At 47.7% G+C, this 20,333-nt stretch overlaps 1 protein-coding gene across 1 annotated transcript in view; it reads left to right on the forward strand.

Moving 5' to 3' along the window:
* Nucleotides 1-20,333, forward strand: part of ank1b (ankyrin 1, erythrocytic b) — a gene marked incomplete at both ends in the record, with an annotated part of 111,593 nt that overhangs the window by 22,162 nt on the left and 69,098 nt on the right. The window contains 2 exons of the mRNA XM_084457715.1: nt 15,874-15,969; nt 19,972-20,073. Of these exons, the coding sequence (XP_084313841.1) occupies nt 15,874-15,969; nt 19,972-20,073 (198 nt within the window). The remainder of the gene's footprint in view (nt 1-15,873; nt 15,970-19,971; nt 20,074-20,333) is intronic.

The raw sequence follows: 20,333 nt of genomic DNA on the forward strand, positions 1-20,333 counted from the left end.
CACCAACACTGACATCCCACCAACACTGACATCCAACCAACACTGACATCACCAACACTGACATCACCAACACTAACATCACCAACACTGACATCCCACCAACACTGACATCCAACCAACACTGACATCACCAACACTGACATCACCAACACTAACATCACCAACACTGACATCACCAACACTGACATCCAACCAACACTAACATCCAACCAACACTGACATCACCAACACTGACATCACCAACACTGACATCACCAACACTGACATCACCAACACTAACATCACCAACACTGACATCACCAACACTGACATCACCAACACTGACATCACCAACACTAACATCCAACCAACACTAACATCACCAACACTGACATCCAACCAACACTGACATCCAACCAACACTAACATCACCAACACTGACATCACCAACACTGACATCACCAACACTGACATCACCAACACTGACATCCAACCAACACTAACATCCAACCAACACTGACATCACCAACACTGACATCCAACCAACACTGACATCACCAACACTAACATCACCAACACTGACATCCAACCAACACTGACATCACCAACACTGACATCCAACCAACACTAACATCACCAACACTGACATCACCAACACTGACATCCCACCAACACTGACATCACCAACACTGACATCCAACCAACACTAACATCCAACCAACACTAACATCACCAACACTGACATCACCAACACTGACATCCAACCAACACTAACATCCAACCAACACTGACATCACCAACACTAACATCACCAACACTGACATCCAACCAACACTAACATCACCAACACTGACATCACCAACACTGACATAACCAACACTAACATCACCAACACTGACATCACCAACACTGACATCACCAACACTGACATCCAACCAACACTAACATCACCAACACTGACATCACCAACACTGACATCACCAACACTGACATCACCAACACTAACATCACCAACACTGACATCCAACCAACACTGACATCCAACCAACACTGACATCACCAACACTGACATCACCAACACTGACCTCCAACCAACACTGACATCACCAACACTGACATCACCAACACTGACATCACCAACACTGACATCACCAACACTGACATCCAACCAACACTGACATCACCAACACTGACATCCAACCAACACTGACATCACCAACACTGACATCACCAACACTCACATCCAACCAACACTGACATCACCAACACTGACATCCAACCAACACTGACATCACCAACACTGACATCACCAACACTGACATCCAACCAACACTAACATCCAACCAACACTGACATCACCAACACTGACATCCAACCAACACTGACATCACCAACACTGACATCACCAACACTGACATCCAACCAACACTAACATCCAACCAACACTGACATCACCAACACTGACATCCAACCAACACTAACATCACCAACACTGACATCACCAACACTGACATCACCAACACTGACATCCAACCAACACTAACATCCAACCAACACTAACATCACCAACACTGACATCACCAACACTGACATCCAACCAACACTAACATCCAACCAACACTGACATCACCAACACTAACATCACCAACACTGACATCCAACCAACACTAACATCACCAACACTGACATCACCAACACTGACATCACCAACACTGACATCACCAACACTAACATCACCAACACTGACATCCAACCAACACTGACATCCAACCAACACTGACATCACCAACACTGACATCACCAACACTAACATCCAACCAACACTGACATCACCAACACTGACATCCAACCAACACTAACATCACCAACACTGACATCACCAACACTAACATCCAACCAACACTAACATCCAACCAACACTGACATCACCAACACTGACATCCAACCAACACTAACATCACCAACACTGACATCACCAACACTGACATCACCAACACTAACATCCAACCAACACTGACATCACCAACACTGACATCCAACCAACACTGACATCACCAACACTAACATCCAACCAACACTAACATCCAACCAACACTGACATCACCAACACTGACATCCAACCAACACTAACATCCAACCAACACTGACATCCAACCAACACTGACATCCAACCAACACTAACATCCAACCAACACTGACATCCAACCAACACTGACATCCAACCAACACTGACATCCAACCAACACTGACATCACCAACACTGACATCACCAACACTGACATCACCAACACTAACATCCAACCAACACTGACATCACCAACACTGACATCCAACCAACACTAACATCACCAACACTGACATCACCAACACTGACATCACCAACACTAACATCCAACCAACACTGACATCACCAACACTGACATCCAACCAACACTGACATCACCAACACTAACATCCAACCAACACTGACATCACCAACACTGACATCACCAACACTGACATCCCACCAACACTGACATCCAACCAACACTGACATCCAACCAACACTGACATCACCAACACTAACATCACCAACACTGACATCACCAACACTGACATCACCAACACTAACATCACCAACACTAACATCCAACCAACACTGACATCACCAACACTGACATCCAACCAACACTGACATCACCAACACTAACATCCAACCAACACTAACATCCAACCAACACTGACATCACCAACACTGACATCCAACCAACACTGACATCCAACCAACACTAACATCCAACCAACACTGACATCCAACCAACACTAACATCCAACCAACACTGACATCACCAACACTGACATCACCAACACTGACATCACCAACACTGACATCACCAACACTGACATCCAACCAACACTGACATCACCAACACTGACATCACCAACACTGACATCCAACCAACACTGACATCACCAACACTAACATCCAACCAACACTAACATCCAACCAACACTGACATCACCAACACTGACATCCAACCAACACTGACATCCAACCAACACTAACATCCAACCAACACTGACATCCAACCAACACTAACATCCAACCAACACTGACATCACCAACACTGACATCACCAACACTGACATCACCAACACTGACATCACCAACACTGACATCCAACCAACACTGACATCACCAACACTGACATCACCAACACTGACATCCAACCAACACTGACATCACCAACACTGACATCACCAACACTAACATCCAACCAACACTGACATCACCAACACTGACATCACCAACACTGACATCCAACCAACACTGACATCACCAACACTGACATCACCAACACTGACATCCAACCAACACTGACATCCAACCAACACTGACATCACCAACACTGACATCACCAACACTGACATCCAACCAACACTGACATCACCAACACTGACATCACCAACACTAACATCCAACCAACACTGACATCACCAACACTAACATCCAACCAACACTAACATCCAACCAACACTAACATCAACAACACTGACATCCAACCAACACTGACATCACCAACACTGACATCCAACCAACACTGACATCCAACATCCAGCGATGATCTCACCATCAGAGTCACGCCGTACTGTAGCCTCTCGGGATGACAGCTCACTGCCAGTAGGTCTCCTTTAGAGACCAGCGGGATGACTCAGCCTGCTGCAGGTGTAAACATGGCTGTGTGATGGAGCACAGCAGGCCCGCGGGAAACAGAGATGACCTCATCTGGTTCCGTCTGTTCCATATGAAGTGTGGGTCCGCCTCTGACTTGTGACTGGCTTTCACCTCGTCATCTCTAGACTAGCTAACACGTGATTGGCTCTCACCTCGGTCATCTCTAGACTAGCTAACACGTGATTGGCTCTCACCTCGGTCATCTCTAGACTAGCTAACGTGATTGGTTCTTACCTCGGTCATCTCTAGACTAGCTAACACGTGATTGGCTTTCAGCTCGGTCATCTCTAGACTAGCTAACATGTGATTGGCTCTTACCTCGGTCATCTCTAGACTAGCTAACGTGATTGGCTCTCACCTCGGTCATCTCTAGACTAGCTAACACGTGATTGGCTCTCACCTCGGTCATCTCTAGACTAGCTAACACGTGATTGGCTCTTACCTCGGTCATCTCTAGGCTAGCTAATACGTGATTGGCTCTTACCTCAGTCATCTCTAGACTAGCTAGCACGTGATTGGCTCTTACCTCGGTCATCTCTAGACTAGCTAACACGTGATTGGCTCTCACCTCGGTCATCTCTAGACTAGCTAACACGTGATTGGCTCTCACCTCGGTCATCTCTAGACTAGCTAACACGTGATTGGCTCTCACCTCGGTCATCTCTAGACTAGCTAGCGTAGCACATTACTGGCTTTTAGGGCAGCACGATCGGACGGTGTCGAAGTGTCCATGAGCAGGACACTGAACGCTTGCTCGTGGGTGACACGGTGGCTCGGTACGTTACGCTCACCTCACAGGAAGAAGGTCCTGGGTTCGACCCCCGACCCCCATCTCCCTGAGTTTGCATGTTCTCCCCGCGCTCTCTCGGGTTCCCTCCCAAGAGACCAATACAAAAAAACATGGAGGAGAACCGATGCTCTTCAGTCCTGTCCCTGACCAGGACCTGGACTGAGCATTATGGGACTTGCTGGACGGCCGACTGCCCCTGAAGGAGGACAGCTAGGATGGGCGAAACGCGGAGGAGGGTTAAATTCCACCGGCGACCGCTGAAAAACGCGCTGCTTCGCTCCCTCACGCGTGTGTGTGGTGTGGCATTGCCGTGTGGCAAATAAACAACCGTATTTGTTTACCTCTAGACTAGCTAACACATGACCGGCAGTAAGAACCGGGAGGGGGGAGGAATGCATGCACCCTTCAAAATAAGTGTTACAGCAGTGTGTCGTCTGTGGAGGGACTAATGTGTGTGTGTGTGTGGGGCGGGGGGGGGGGGGGGGAGGGGGCAATGTGTGTTTGTGTGTGTGTGTGTGTGTGTGTGTGTGTGTGTGTGTGTGTGTGTGTGTGTGTGTGTGTGTGTGTGTGTCTATGAGTGTGTGGGAAAGACCTGAAAGGTTGTCAGAAGCATAGATGTTACCTTAACCTTTTCATTATTAATGTCCTCACCTCATGTCAGGAGAAGAGCTGTTCCCACCCCTGTCAGCCGCCCGACTGCCAGACAGAGAAGAGAGGAATAGTTCTCCCTCAAACCACTGCCTAGACAGAATCCCCCTAATGATATACACTAGCTTATATCCCCAGTTTGCTCAGACAGTAAGAAGGGAATGATATTTTAGAGATAAGGAGGAATCATTTTGCTTAAATTGGTAGATAGACATACTGTACTTTACCTTATGCCCTCTGTCACATGCCGTACAGTAGAGTAGAGCCACCAGGAAGTCCTTGTCTTCGTCCACTATCTTATCTCCTCTCCTCTCCTCCTCTCCTCTCCTCCTCTCCTCTCCTCTCTGACCTTCGCTTATACAGCTGACCTCCACCTCCCTCTCCTCCTGCTCTCTACTGACCTCCACCTCCCTCTCCTCCACCTCCCTCTCCTCCACCTCCCACTCCTCCTGCTCTCTACTGACCTCCACCTCCCTCTCCTCCTGCTCTCTACTCACCTCCACCTCCCTCTCCTCCTGCTCTCTACTGACCTCCACCTCCCTCTCCTCCTGCTCTCTACTGACCTCCACCTCCCTCTCCTCCACCTCCCTCTCCTCCACCTCCCACTCCTCCTGCTCTCTACTGACCTCCACCTCCCTCTCCTCCTGCTCTCTACTCACCTCCACCTCCCTCTCCTCCTGCTCTCTACTGACCTCCCCCTCCCTCTCCTCCTGCTCTCTACTGACCTCCACCTCCCTCTCCTCCACCTCCCTCTCCTCCACCTCCCTCTCCTCCACCTCCCTCTCCTCCTGCTCTCTACTGACCTCCACCTCCCTCTCCTCCACCTCCCTCTCCTCCTGCTCTCTACTGACCTCCACCTCCCTCTCCTCCACCTCCCTCTCCTCCACCTCCCTCTCCTCCACCTCCCTCTCCTCCTGCTCTCTACTGACCTCCACCTCCCTCTCCTCCTGCTCTCTACTGACCTCCACCTCCCTCTCCTCCACCTCCCTCTCCTCCTGCTCTCTACTGACCTCCACCTCCCTCTCCTCCACCTCCCTCTCCTCCACCTCCCTCTCCTCCCGCTCTCTACTGACCTCCACCTCCCTCTCCTCCTGCTCTCTACTGACCTCCTCCTCCCTCTCCTCCACCTCCCTCTCCTCCTGCTCTCTACTGACCTCCTCCTCCCTCTCCTCCACCTCCCTCTCCTCCTGCTCTCTACTGACCTCCACCTCCCTCTCCTCCTGCTCTCTACTGACCTCCCCCTCCCTCTCCTCCACCTCCCTCTCCTCCTGCTCTCTACTGACCTCCACCTCCCTCTCCTCCACCTCCCTCTCCTCCTGCTCTCTACTGACCTCCCCCTCCCTCTCCTCCACCTCCCTCTCCTCCTGCTCTCTACTGACCTCCACCTCCCTCTCCTCCTGCTCTCTACTGACCTCCCCCTCCCTCTCCTCCACCTCCCTCTCCTCCTGCTCTCTACTGACCTCCCCCTCCCTCTCCTCCACCTCCCTCTCCTCCACCTCCCTCTCCTCCTGCTCTCTACTGACCTCCACCTCCCTCTCCTCCACCTCCCTCTCCTCCACCTCCCACTCCTCCTGCTCTCTACTGACCTCCACCTCCCTCTCCTCCTGCTCTCTACTGACCTCCACCTCCCTCTCCTCCACCTCCCTCTCCTCCTGCTCTCTACTGACCTCCACCTCCCTCTCCTCCACCTCCCTCTCCTCCACCTCCCTCTCCTCCTGTAGAGAAACTCTCCTCCTGCTCTCTACTGACCTCCACCTCCCTCTCCTCCACCTCCCTCTCCCCCCTCAAGCTATATACTTTCTCTCCGGAATATTCTCTTATCTTTCTCTCTTGTGTTTTCTCTTCTTCCTCTCTCTCCATCAATGTTATAAAAGTTTTGCTTTTTTCATTATTTTTTATATCGTTTTAACTTTTTGTTTTCCGTTTCAGTTGTTTTAATTAATTTTTAAAGCGGGTTTGCTAGTTTCCTGTTTATTTTTGGAAAATGCTTAGTTTTAGCTTAGTTTTTATTAGTTTAAGTATTTTATTTTATTTTTTGAGTTAGTATATATTAGTTTTTTTCTGCACTAGCCTCGTCAGACTATCCTGATCTCGCAATCTCACATTGTTTCACTCTGTGTGAAACAAACTTTCTGGCGCACGTCAGGTTACTTCTGTGCACAGCAAAAAAAAAAAATGGAGGATAGAATTCATATCCACACAAAATACTATGAAATGTGTGAAATGAAAAAGACTAAAACTAAAGACATTTTCTCTATCATTTTAGTTTGAGTTAGTTTAGTAAACATACTATACAGTTTTAGTTCAGTTAACTGATGTTTTTTCACACCTGGTTTTCGTTAACTATAATAACCTTGCGCCCCAGTTCTCCTCCCCTCTCCTCCCCCTCTCCTCCCCCTCTCCTCCCCTCCCCCCTCTCCCTCTCCTCTGCTCCTCTCCCCTGTCACTGTGATGGTGTATTGGTCCGGTGGGGGATGCTGGAGTCACTGACCGTGTGTCACTGAGTGCTCTGTGTGAGACCGGCGCACGCGACCAGCAGATAGACCAGCTCCTCTCCTCTCTTCCTCTTTCCTCTCTTCCTCTTTCCTCTCTTCCTCTCTTTCCTCTCTCCCTCTTTCCTCTCTTCCTCTCTTCCTCTTTCCTCTCTTCCTCTTTCCTCTCTTCCTCTCTTCATCTTTCCTCTCTTCCTCTTTCCTCTCTTCCTCTTTCCTCTCTTCCTCTCTCCCTCTTTCCTCTCTTCCTCTCTCCTCTTTCCTCTCTTCCTCTTTCCTCCCTTCCTCTCTTCCTCTCTTCCTCTCTCCCTTTCCTCTCTTCCTCTCTCCCTCTTTCCTCTCTTCCTCTCTTCCTCTCTCCCTCTTTCCTCTTTCCTCTCTCCCTCTCTCCCTCTCTTCCTCTCTTCCTCTCTTCCTCTCTTCCTCTCTCCCTCTTTCCTCTCTTCCTCTCTTCCTCTCTCCCTCTTTCCTCTCTTCCTCTCTCTTCCCCTCTTCCCCTCTTCCCCTCTTCCTCTCTTCCTCTCTCCCTCCTTCCTCTCTTCCTCTCTTCCTCTCTTCCTCTCTTCCTCTCTCCCTCTTTCCTCTCTTCCTCTCTCCCTCTTTCCTCTCTTCCTCTCACCCTCTCCCCTCTCTTCCTCTCTTCCTCTCTTCCTCTCTTCCCCTCTTCCCCTCTTCCCCTCTTCCTCTCTTCCTCTCTCCCTCTTTCCTCTCTTCCTCTCTCCCTCTTTCCTCTCTTCCTCTCTCCCTCTCCCCTCTCTTCCTCTCTCCCTCTTTCCTCTCTCCCTCTTTCCTCTCTTCCTCTTCCTCCTTCCTCTCTCCCTCTCTTCCTCTCTCCTCTCTTCCTCTCTCCTAGCAGCCTTGCAGAAAGAGACACAACATACATATAAGGATCATTAGAAACTATAATGATTACAGTATACGGTTGATTTTCATTTTTAGTCAGTTAACTGAACATGCCTAGCCTGGCTCCAGCCCCTGAATCAGAATTTTTGAAATGCGATTTATGGTCTGGAAAGACTCTTGGTTGGAATTCCAACCAGGCCAATCAGCGTCCTTTCAATGTCATGATGTAATTAAACTGTGCAATGTGATTGGTTAGGGGAAAATGGGAGTCTGTTCAGACTAAATAATGAAGTGAAGCAAAATGCCTGTTAAATCCCAGATGTTAGCCTTGCTTTAAGACAGTATTCCAGGGAGTATTTTATAAAAGGTGATTATGAAATACTGTATTTGTATAAATAATATCACTATGTTTTCCTAAGATATTGCTTGAGCCGAGGAGAGATGGTCGACCTTGGTATGTGTTTTATCTGCATCCTCAGCTAGCCTAGCCGCTGTGCTGAAATGCTGGATCATGCCACAGCAGTGAACAAGCCCAGCTTGGCATAGAATGATGATGTCATAAAGATACACCGAGGAGCATTACCCAGCATGCTCAGCGACGAGCGCTTCTGCAGTGCTCATGAATATTGAAAGGCAGATGAGAGAGAGAGAGAGAGAGCAGGGAGAGAGAGGGAGAGAGAGAGCAGGGAGAGGGAGAGAGAGCAAGGAGAGAGAGAGCAGAGAGAGAGAGCAGGGAGAGAGAGAGAGAGAGAGAGAGCAGGGAGAGAGAGAAAGAGAGAGAGCAGGGAGAGAGAGAGAGCAGAGAGAGAGAGCAGGGAGAGAGAGAGCGAGAGAGAGCAGAGAGAGAGAGCAGGGAGAGAGAGAGAGGGGGAGAGAGAGAGAGATGGCAGGGAGAGTGAGGGAGAGAGAGATAGGAAGAGACGGGGAGAAAAACAGGTATTTGGGGAGGGTCAGGGAGAGAGAGAGATGGTTGAAGGTAGAGGAGGAGAAGGGGAGAAGTGAGAGAGACAGACGAGGGAGGGAGAGGGAGGGAGGTATAGGAAATAGGAAATAGGAAAGAAAGCAGAGATATATGTAGTTGTTGAAGGACGAGGGCCGAGGCTTTGTGGTGGGAATGAGAGGAGCTGGCCTGGGAGAGGGAGGGAGGGAGGGAGGGAGGGAGAGAGGGAGGGAGGGAGAGAGGGAGGGATGGAGGGACGGAGGGAGAGGGAGGGATGGAGGGAGGGAGGGAGGGATGGAGAGAGGGAGAGAGAGGGATGGAGGGAGGTAGAGAGAGGGAGGGAGGGAGGGAGGGAGGGAGAGGGAGGGAGGGAGGGAGGGAGGGAGAGAGGGAGAGGGAGGGAGGGAGAGGCAGGGAGGGAGGGAGAGAGGGAGGGATAGAGAGAGGGAGGGAGGGAGAAAGAGAGAGAGAGATGGAACGTGATCCTCTTCCAGGGAGTCATTAGAGGGAGGTATGATACGGAGGATGACTGGTCAGATCCGAGATGAGAGAATATGGGGTGTTTGAGAACGCGCTGTTGATGTACAGTATATAGAATAGCAGCTGTGTATACAGCACAACAGTTACTACACAGTTAGTACACAGTTACTACACAGTTAGTACAGTTAGTACAGTTACTACACAGTTACTACACAGTTACCACACAGTTACTACACAGTTAGTACACAGTTACTACACAGTTAGTACACAGTTACTACACAGTTACTACACAGTTACTACACAGTTACTACACAGTTAGTACACAGTTACTACAGTTACTACACAGTTAGTACACAGTTACTACAGTTACTACACAGTTACTACACAGTTAGTACACAGTTACTACACAGTTACTACACAGTTACTACAGTTACTACACAGTTACTACACAGTTAGTACACAGTTAGTACACAGTTAGTACACAGTTACTACACAGTTACTACACAGTTACTACAGTTACTACACAGTTACTACACAGTTAGTACACAGTTAGTACACAGTTACTACACAGTTAGTACACAGTTACTACACAGTTACTACACAGTTACTACACAGTTACTACACAGTTACTACACAGTTAGTACACAGTTACTACACAGTTACTACAGTTACTACACAGTTACTACAGTTAGTACACAGTTAGTACACAGTTAGTACACAGTTACTACACAGTTACTACACAGTTACTACAGTTAGTACACATTTACTACACAGTTAGTACACAGTTAGTACACAGTTACTACAGTTACTACACAGTTACTACACAGTTACTACACAGTTACTACACAGTTAGTACACATTTACTACACAGTTAGTACACAGTTACTACAGTTACTACACAGTTACTACACAGTTACTACACAGTTACTACAGTTACTACACAGTTAGTACACATTTACTAAACAGTTACTACACAGTTAGTACACAGTTAGTACACAGTTAGTACACAGTTAGTACACAGTTACTACAGTTACTACACAGTTAGTACACATTTACTACACAGTTACTACACAGTTACTACAGTTACTACAGTTACTACACAGTTAGTACACAGTTAGTACACAGTTAGTACAGTTAGTACACAGTTAGTACACATTTACTACACAGTTACTACACAGTTACTACAGTTACTACACAGTTAGTACACAGTTACTACACAGTTACTACACAGTTACTACAGTTACTACACAGTTACTACACAGTTACTACAGTTACTACACAGTTAGTACACAGTAAGTACACAGTTACTACACAGTTACTACACAGTTACTACAGTTACTACACAGTTACTACACAGTTAGTACACATTTACTACACAGTTAGTACACAGTTAGTACACAGTTAGTACACAGTTAGTACACATCACACTTCCCATCTGTCTCTATGGTTCACATGCAGGAGGAGAGCGCACAGGCGCTTGTCTGGAATGTACATTTAGTAGTGCTCATGTAAAATGGTTTTACAGGACCGTCTCTCCAAAATTCTCCTGCTTCAGCACATACTGTCTATCCACCATTACAGATAAATACAGAGGGAGGGAGGGGGAGAGAGAGAGAGAGAGAGAGAGAGAGAGAGGGGGGGGGGGAGAGAGAGAGAGAGAGAGAGAGAGAGAGGGGGGGGGAGAGAGAGAGAGAGGAGAGGGGAGAGAGAGAGAGAGAGAGAGAGCGGGGGGGGGGGAGAGAGAGAGAGAGAGGAGAGGGGAGAGAGAGAGAGAGAGAGAGAGGAGTAAATAAAGTATACTTTCATTGTAATGGATTGCAGAGGCAGTGGCCTGACAGAGACTATAAATATTTCAAGGCCTCCGTTTTAGCCCAGGAAGAAGGAAAGACAACAGGAGGCTACTTATTTTTGGTGGGTGTCATTATACTTTAATGAGGGGAGAAATTTGGTTGTTTTTTTGGGCATCCTCCTCCCCCAAATCTCCACATTGTTGTGTTGCAACTGTGTTGCAATCACGTGGTACATTTGTCCTGGAGTGTCACGCGCATTATTGTGTGTGTGTGGTGTGCGTGTGTGTGTGTCTGCAGGCATGCACGCACGTCAGTGACTACCTCATTCCGTTACACACTCACAAGCACACACACGTGCACACACACACACAACACACACACACACACACACACACTATGCTGTCCATCAATATTTGATCTCCCACTGTGGAGAGCTTTCCTAGCTGGTTATTGATTTTTCATTCTCGAGGCCACGGCTTCATCTTGCCAGTCATGCAGACGGAAACGAGGCTTCCCGGCAAATTGTATCCAGCAAAAAAGCAAAATTACATACTGGGGCGGCAGTAGCTCAGTTGGTAGAGCGGGTCGTTCAATGATCGAAGGGTCAGTGGTTCGAATCCCCGGTCCGACTGTCCACATGTCGAATTGTCCTTGAGCAAGACACTTAACCCCAAATTGCTCCCAATGAGCAGGTTAGCACCTTGCATGGCAGCTACCGCCATTGGTGTGTGAATGGGTGAATGAGAGGCCATTTTAAAGCGCTTTGAGTGCCGCTAAGGTGGAAAAGCGCTATATAAGTGCAGTCCATTTACCATTTACTTTGAGCAAATCACTCATCAGGCTGACTCATTGCTTTGTTGTACGGACAGAGAACAATATTCATTCTCTAAGTCTAAAATCGTGAAAATATATCTGATAAACCTGGAGAAAGCAATGAATATTGTGCATTCGATCAAAATCAAGGACATTGTAATTGTAATGTGTGAAGTAATTGAACCCGGAGAGAGGGAGAGATACAGAGGGCTAACGTTAGTGAATGTATTGTACCTACCTTTATTGGCTCCTGGCAAGGTGATATTTTTCAGTTACAGTATTAGGGCTGTGTTTAAAAAATCGATTCAGAATCGATTCTGAATCAAATGATTCAGAATCGATTCATGAATCCCAAAATAGATATTTTATTTAATGAATGAACGAATAAATGAAGGAATGAATAGTTCATTAATTCATTTAATGATTCATTCATTCATTTTTGGAAATCAGTATCGATACCCAGCCCTAGTATTGATGTGTTGCATAACTTGGCAGTCATGTAATTAAGGTTACAGCTAAAAAAAAACAGGTTTTAGTAACACTAACCGAATTGATATTGAATCGAATCAAATCGTGATAATCGATTCCAAACCTTGTGAATCGGAATCGATTCTTGAAATTCGACTCGATACCCAGCCCTATACAGTATATGCCTCAAGACAAAGGAATACAAAATGTGTTGAATGAAATGAGTTACAGTAAGAGTAACCGGAGGAAGGACCCAGTGATTGGAAGAGTGGTGAGGTGGTTGGTTTATTTATAGAAGCTAGTAGGAACGCGATTACCTTCCCTGTCTGGCACGGTGCTAGCAGGCTGTGTATCTCAGCCTCCTTCTGCTGCTCTGTAGCTGCTCTCCCATTGGCTGCTGGGCTGTAGCTAAGCCAGGCTGTCCAGGGACGAGAGACTCTGCCACCGCTCGAAACCCCACAGCCCTGCTCGCTGCTAATGACTGAACCTCACCGTGTGTGTGTGTGTGTGTGTCCATGCCTGACTGCGTGCATTCATATGTGTGTGTGTGTGTGTGTGTGTGTGTGTGTCCATGCCTGACTGTGTGCATTAATATGTGTGTTTGTGTCCATGCCTGACTGTGTGCATTCATATATGTGTGTTTGTATCCATGCACGACTGTGTGTGTGTGTGTGTGTGTGTGTGTGTGTGTGTGAGAGAGAGAGAGAGAGAGAGAGACTCTGTGTCTTTGTGTCTGGGAGTGTAGAAGTAGGTCTTTGGGTAAACCCAGGAGGGTTCATTACTGTGATCCATCTCTCTGGCCCTATTGGTGCCGATGCTAGCTAACCCTGACGTCTGCGGGGCTATTTTTGTGAACGTATGTATGCGCGTGTACATCTGGAAGGGAATTATAATGGGAATGTGTGTGTGTATTTTCATGTGTGTTGCTTGCGTACATGCATACTGTATAATACACACTCAGCCCTCTGTGTGTGTGTGTGTGTGTATTTTCATGTGTGTTGCTTGCGTACATGCATACTGTATAATACACATTCAGCCCTCTGTGTCACTCAGTGGAGTGAAGAGATGTTGACCAGTCCTCTGTCCCTCGTTCGGAGCATTTCAACCCAAAATATATTGGTTCTGAACCCCACAAATAGAAGACTTTCCTTGAAATGAAGTGTGAACCGTGATGACATCAGTGGGGATGTCATCCCGTATTCTACAGGTTGGAAAGAGAGGATGGAGAAGGCAACAATGGAGAAGTCAATGAGAGAAATCATCAGAAAAAGAGTGTGGTGTAGTTTGCCGATGAAACGCAATGCCTGGTGACAATTTGGTCGTCTCCAGAGTTTCAGAAACAGCTACAAAGTAATGGGAGAAAAAGTAAGCTGTATGCTGAGCTAGTTGAAGAGTTGGCCAAGGCTATAGGTTCCTCGAACGCAAGAACAAATAATAAATTAAATACAATTTAAAAAAGGATTACAGAGACTCAAAAAGTGGAGCTGTTTACTTCTGGTGTGTGTTGTGCTACGTACTGTACGTCCATGACGTATCCTTGGTTACGTGGTTCCATTCCAAACTGGTGGAAAGGCAGGCTGGTTTACTAGATAGCACACATCTTGGTTCCAAGAATTCTGTGTATGAATGAAGGTTCCAAGAATCCTGAAGAGAACCGGTTCAAGAACCGGAGTTAATTTGGTGGAGAAGTACTATCTGTGTCCATCCCATGTCCAGATAGTCACATTGAGACCTGGTTGGTCAGATACAGTAGTTAGCCAAACTAAATCTTCTTACAACAGACTACTTCGGCTCTCGGCCTGAAAGACCTGTAGACTCTACCGGGAATCACAATACAGGCTCACATCTGAGACACTGCGCAGTAAACACATCTCATCTCAACAATACTCTATTTACAAGATATCAATAATCTATTTACAAGATATCAACTCGAACTGGAACAGGAGACTTCACATATATTATATCTCTATACACTCATCATGTAAATATATATATATATATACATGATGACACATCTCAAGGTCAGCGGTCAAAGATGCTGTCACTACGATGGGGACATTTGACCCGCCCTCTGTTGATGATGTCACTCAGCCTTTAGTCCCAAGACACTTTGCTGAAAGTACAGTATGTTTTGTCGTTTAATTTCAGGCATTTATCAATCATTTGAACGTACGTGTGCTTTCGAAGGCAACGTACTAATTGAACATCTCTCTCCATTATGTACCTCAGTACTTTCACCCGGGGATGTTAGGAACTGTAGCACTGGGGACATTTGGGGACACTTGGGGACACGATCACTGGACCGGTACCAAACAGAGACGGAGAAGACGCACGACTCCCACAGCTCTGATGTCCTTCCCATCGTAGCTTACTCAGCTTATTAAAATGTTAGAGAGGACTTGTTACTCAAAATGTCTATATTTACATACTGTACTGTGGAATTTGACTTTGTCTTGAGTGTCGTACTTCTCTATCTAGAGTACCTGTTATTTTTAGTTGAGCGAGCGGCAACATTGTCAAGGTGCCTGGTTCAGAATAATCGGCTTTGCTCCCTTGTTGTTGGTTTACTGGTTTGCTGGTTTAACATAATACACTAAGTCTTCACAGACTGTTTTCTAGACGTGTGTGTGTGTGTGTGTGTGTGTGTGTGTGTGTGTGTGTGTGGCTCACACGCAAGCCCCAGCGTGGGATGTGTGTTTACAGCAGCGTTCATTCCACAGCGTGTTTCACATCGAACGGCTTTTCATTGATGCATTGTGTTCCGATCATACAAGGTGTGTGTATTGCATTGTACATATCTGCATACTGTACCTTTGTGTGTGTGTATATGTGTGTGCGTATGTGTGCGATTTGCCAATCTGTGTGTCTTCCACATTAACAGGCCTTGTCTTCGTGTGTGTTGGTGTGTCTTCCAGGCTCATGTGGTTCACCGCTGGCTAGTCCATCAGGACAGTAGGTTGAGCTCTGAACGGTCGGCCGAAGCCCGGAGAATATGGCACTGTGATGACAGAGTAAATATACTGTACACACGCTGTCTACTGTCCTTCCAAACCCCCTCTCTCTGTGTACCTCTATGGCGTTCCTGTATAACTGTACTGCAGTGGTTGTGTGTCGTCGTCGCTTCCTTGGCCCCTCCCTCTTTCAACTTCCTGTGGCTCCCTCTAGCGCCCCCTAGAGGGTTTGTGTTGTCGCCCGTGGTGCCGTGGCGGGTGAGTACCGTCAGGTTCGGTGGTGCTTCCGCAGTCTTGTGTGACTTTATTTCACCGCTTTGGCGTTTTCCTTATCTTTTGTCGACTTTGCCTTCGTGTTGCTCTTCAGTTGGACAGGTTTTGTGTGTCGTGCGTTTGAGTTCGCGTTGCTGTGTGTCGGCGCACATGTAAGTATATTCGTGCAGTTTGTGACGGCTACTGTATGTATGTAAATGATTGTCTTTATGAACTGTTTATGAGTGAGTACTGTATGTTTTTTTATATATAATGTTTCATGTGTCTGTATTGTGTGTGTGTTGACTGTGTGTGTGTGTGTGTGGGTGGGTGGGTGGGTGGGTGTAAAAATACCCAGACCAATAGCCGGATACTGTATTAAATTGTCTCCTGGTCGGGGGATAAAAGGCTATAATTGAATCTTGTTTTAACGCAGGGAGGGGCTCATCCTGTCCCTCGTCTCTCATCCCGTCCCTCGTCTCTCATCCCGTCCCCCGTCTCTCACCCGTTCTGTCCTGGCGTCTCCGTCGGCGGCCGCCTGCTCGCCATGTGTCACGCCATCCTGCAGCGTAACACGATGACACAGCATCACATCAACATGACAACAGTGGGGACGCAGATCTGAGGAGAGAGGGGGGGAGGGAGGGAGAGAGGGAGAGAGAGGGAGGGAGAGAGGGAGAGAAATGGAGATAGAGGGGGAGGGAGAGAGAGATGGAGGGAGGGAGGGAGGGAGAGAGAGAGAGGGAGGGAGAGAGAGAGAGAGAGAGAGAGAGAGAGGGAGGGAGAGAGAGGGGGAGGGAGAGGGAGGGAGAGAGAGAGAGAGAGAGGGAGAGAGAGAGGGAAGGAGAGGGAGGGAGAGAGGGGGAGGGAGAGAGAGAGGGAGGGAGAGAGGGAGAGAGAGAGGGAGGGAGAGAGGGAGGGAGAGAGGGGGAGGGAGAGGAGAGAGAGAGATAACAAACAAAAGCCAGAGTAAGGAAAGAGGTTGAGGAAAGTGAGAGAGAGAGAGAGAGAGAGAGAGAGAGAGGGAGGGAGGGAGGGAGAGAGAGAGGGAGGGAGAGAGAGGGAGAGAGAGAGAGGGAGAGAGAGAGCGAGGGAGGGAGGGAGGGAGAGAGGGAGGGAGAGAGAGAGAGAGAGAGGGAGAGAGAGAGAGAGAGAGAGAGGGAGAGAGAGAGAGAGAGAGAGAGAGGGAGAGAGAGAGGGAGGGAGGGGAGTGAGACGAACACACCAGACAGAGGGTGTGAGAGCGTGAGAGGCGGGGCCAGGGAGGAGAGGAGGGGGTAGAGGGAGGGACACGGGGGACAGGGAGAGACACGGGGGACACCTGGACAATGGGGACGGGGGGCGCGAGGCGTAAATCACTCCGGGTTCGAGGGTCTGGTCACCAGAAGAAACCGAAGCACAGTCGGCACACAGGGATTACAAACGAACAGACGAACTCGCCGTGGCGCCCGGCATCGCTGCAAGCTGACCACGCGTTACGGTCAGGGGATGGAGGGAGGGAGAGAAAGAGGGCAATCAATTTCAGCCTCCCGGCGCAGCGTCAACCCGACATGGAATGAGATTTTAGACGGGTTTGGCTGCCATTTTCAGGGAGATATTTAGACAATTTGGGCTAAGAGGTTCAGACACACACACACACACACACACGTATGCATGTGAGAGGAGGCTCTATACTCCGTATTCCACACCCACCATGGTCCACTTAGGAGGGGCGGAAACAGCCAGGGTGTCAATCAACAGCTGGGAAGTCCCATAACAAAATGGCCGAAGGTTGCGCAAGGAAGATCGAAGCGCAGTGAACGGAACTCGCTGACAAAATTACTTTGGCGCTGGAAAGCTCGTAGGGCAAGAACAGCTCTGCGTAAGGAAACAGGCCAGGACACCGGGTTGTTCCGGGGGAATCTCGGCGTTGTCCACATGCCTTCCATCATCTCTTACACAAGAGATGTGTGATGAGATATACAGGCAGGACATGCGTAGCACAGGCGTACGCGTAGTTAGGGTTAGAGGTAGGGCTGGGTATCGAGTCGAATTTCAAGAATCGATTCGATTCCGATTCACAAGGTTCAGAATCGATTATCACGATTCGATTCAATATCAATTCGGTTAGTGTTACTAAAACCTTTTTTTCTTAGCTGTAACCTTAATTACATGACTGGCAAGTTATGCAACACATCAATACTAGGGCTGGGTATCGATACTGATTTCCAAAAATGAATGAATCATTGAATGAATTAATGAACTATTCATACCTTCATTTATTCATTCATTCATTAAATAAAAGATTGATTTTGGGATTCATGAATAGATTCTGAATCATTTGATGGATTTTTTAAACCCAGCCCTAGTTAGAGGATTAATAAAGGGAGATATAAGGGAGTGAAACTTTCATGTATTCTAGATCCATTACACAAAGTGAAATATTTCAAGCCTTTTTGTTTTAATCGTTATGATTGTACAGTATGTTCATTTATACACTCAATACTTGGTGGGGGCTCCTTTTGCACAAATTACTGCATCAACGTGGAGCAACATGGAGGCAATCAGCCTTGAAATATTTCACTACATTACTCATTACACACATGTGTAATGTAATTTATAATATATGAAAGTTTCACTTTGTGAATTAAATTAGGAGAATGGAGGGAGGAGAATGAATGACCCGTAAAGAAAAGTAATTCAAGTTGAATCTGATTGAAAATCAGTTAGAAAGACGTTGATGAGAAAAGGAAGAAGAAAAAACCTCCCAAGCCCAGCCAGACACAGCCAGAGCCGTACGACGGGTCAGTTATCTTTTATCGGCCGTAATATAATGACCCCTCCTGAGAATACTCCCTCTCCCATCCATCGCCATAGATCTTCATTGCCCGTGGCAGGTGTGTGGGCGGCGGTCAGTAGCTCTGTGGAGTCTGTGTTCGCGGGTCAGCCATGTTAGAATACCCCCGGCCCGATGAAGGGAAGCAGAGGTGGACGCGCGTCCTCCGCTGAGGCGTCGGTCAGACTGTCAGAGCAGGTAGGGGGGGGGCGGAGCTCTGCTCTGCTACTGTACCGTACTGTACGGACAGCTGAGCCCCCGGTGAGGGATCCACAGTTCCTCACCTCGTCTTTACCCAGATAGCAAGCGGATCTGGGCCATATATGGGCCGGAACTAAGCCACAAGGGCCAGATCTGGCCTGGATCTGGCCTAAGCACTTATTATATTATATTGCACTGTACTTTTGATTGTGATTCTTGCACTTTGCCTTCAGCACTAGATTATGCTCTTAGTCACTTGTTTGTTTTAGAAAGAAAATGCACTTGTGAGTTCTGGCAAGTAGTAGTACATTGGCTCTTCCTACGTTAAATGCAATTATTGTTAGTCGCTTTGGATAAAAGCGTCTGCTAAATGACTGTAATGTAATGTAATGTAATGTATATGGCCCAGATCCGCTTGCTATCTGGGTAGAGTCTCAGGCGCGGGGGAAACGGAGCGGTTATGTCGTTTAGGGAAGCGTTGTACCCGTCGCAGACCTCAGTTATGACCGCTGCAGTGATGGAGACAGCGGCTAGATACAGTAGATTAGCGTACTGTACTCAGATCAGCCAAAAAAATGACAACGTGAAAATCAGAGGGCGCCGACTACTGCACACGACTCGACATTCTGCTTTTTCTAGTCTCGGTCGAGATTAATAGCGTTTTGAGTGAAGTTGAGTGGATTACTGGCTTTTTTTGTTGTTCAGTTCTGTAGTTTTGGACGTGTTTTTCCACTGAGATCCATTCTGAGTGAAATCTTCGTCCCTCTTATGTCTCTCTTCCTCGTCCTCTCCAGGCCGACGCTGCGACCAGTTTCCTACGGGCTGCTCGCTCAGGTAACCTGGACAAGGCCCTGGACCACATCAAGAACGGCATAGACATCAACTTAGCCAATCAGGTGAGAGATCCCTCGTCGCAGACATCGACTTAGCCAATCAGGTGAGAGATTCTTTGTCACAGACATCAACTTAGCCAATCAGGTGAGAGATTCTTTGTCACAGACATCAACTTAGCCAATCAGGTGAGAGATTCTTTGTCGCAGACATAACTTAGCCAATCAGGTGAGAGGCCCCTCGCCACGCCCCTCAAGGTCACCCTGGGCCGGTACACTGTCTGTTCTCTGACTGTCCGTTCTCTTGAGTTACCGTGGCGATGCTG

The sequence above is a fragment of the Borostomias antarcticus genome (assembly GCF_949987555.1).
Source record: "Borostomias antarcticus genome assembly, chromosome: 2".
Lineage (NCBI taxonomy): Eukaryota > Metazoa > Chordata > Actinopteri > Stomiiformes > Stomiidae > Borostomias > Borostomias antarcticus.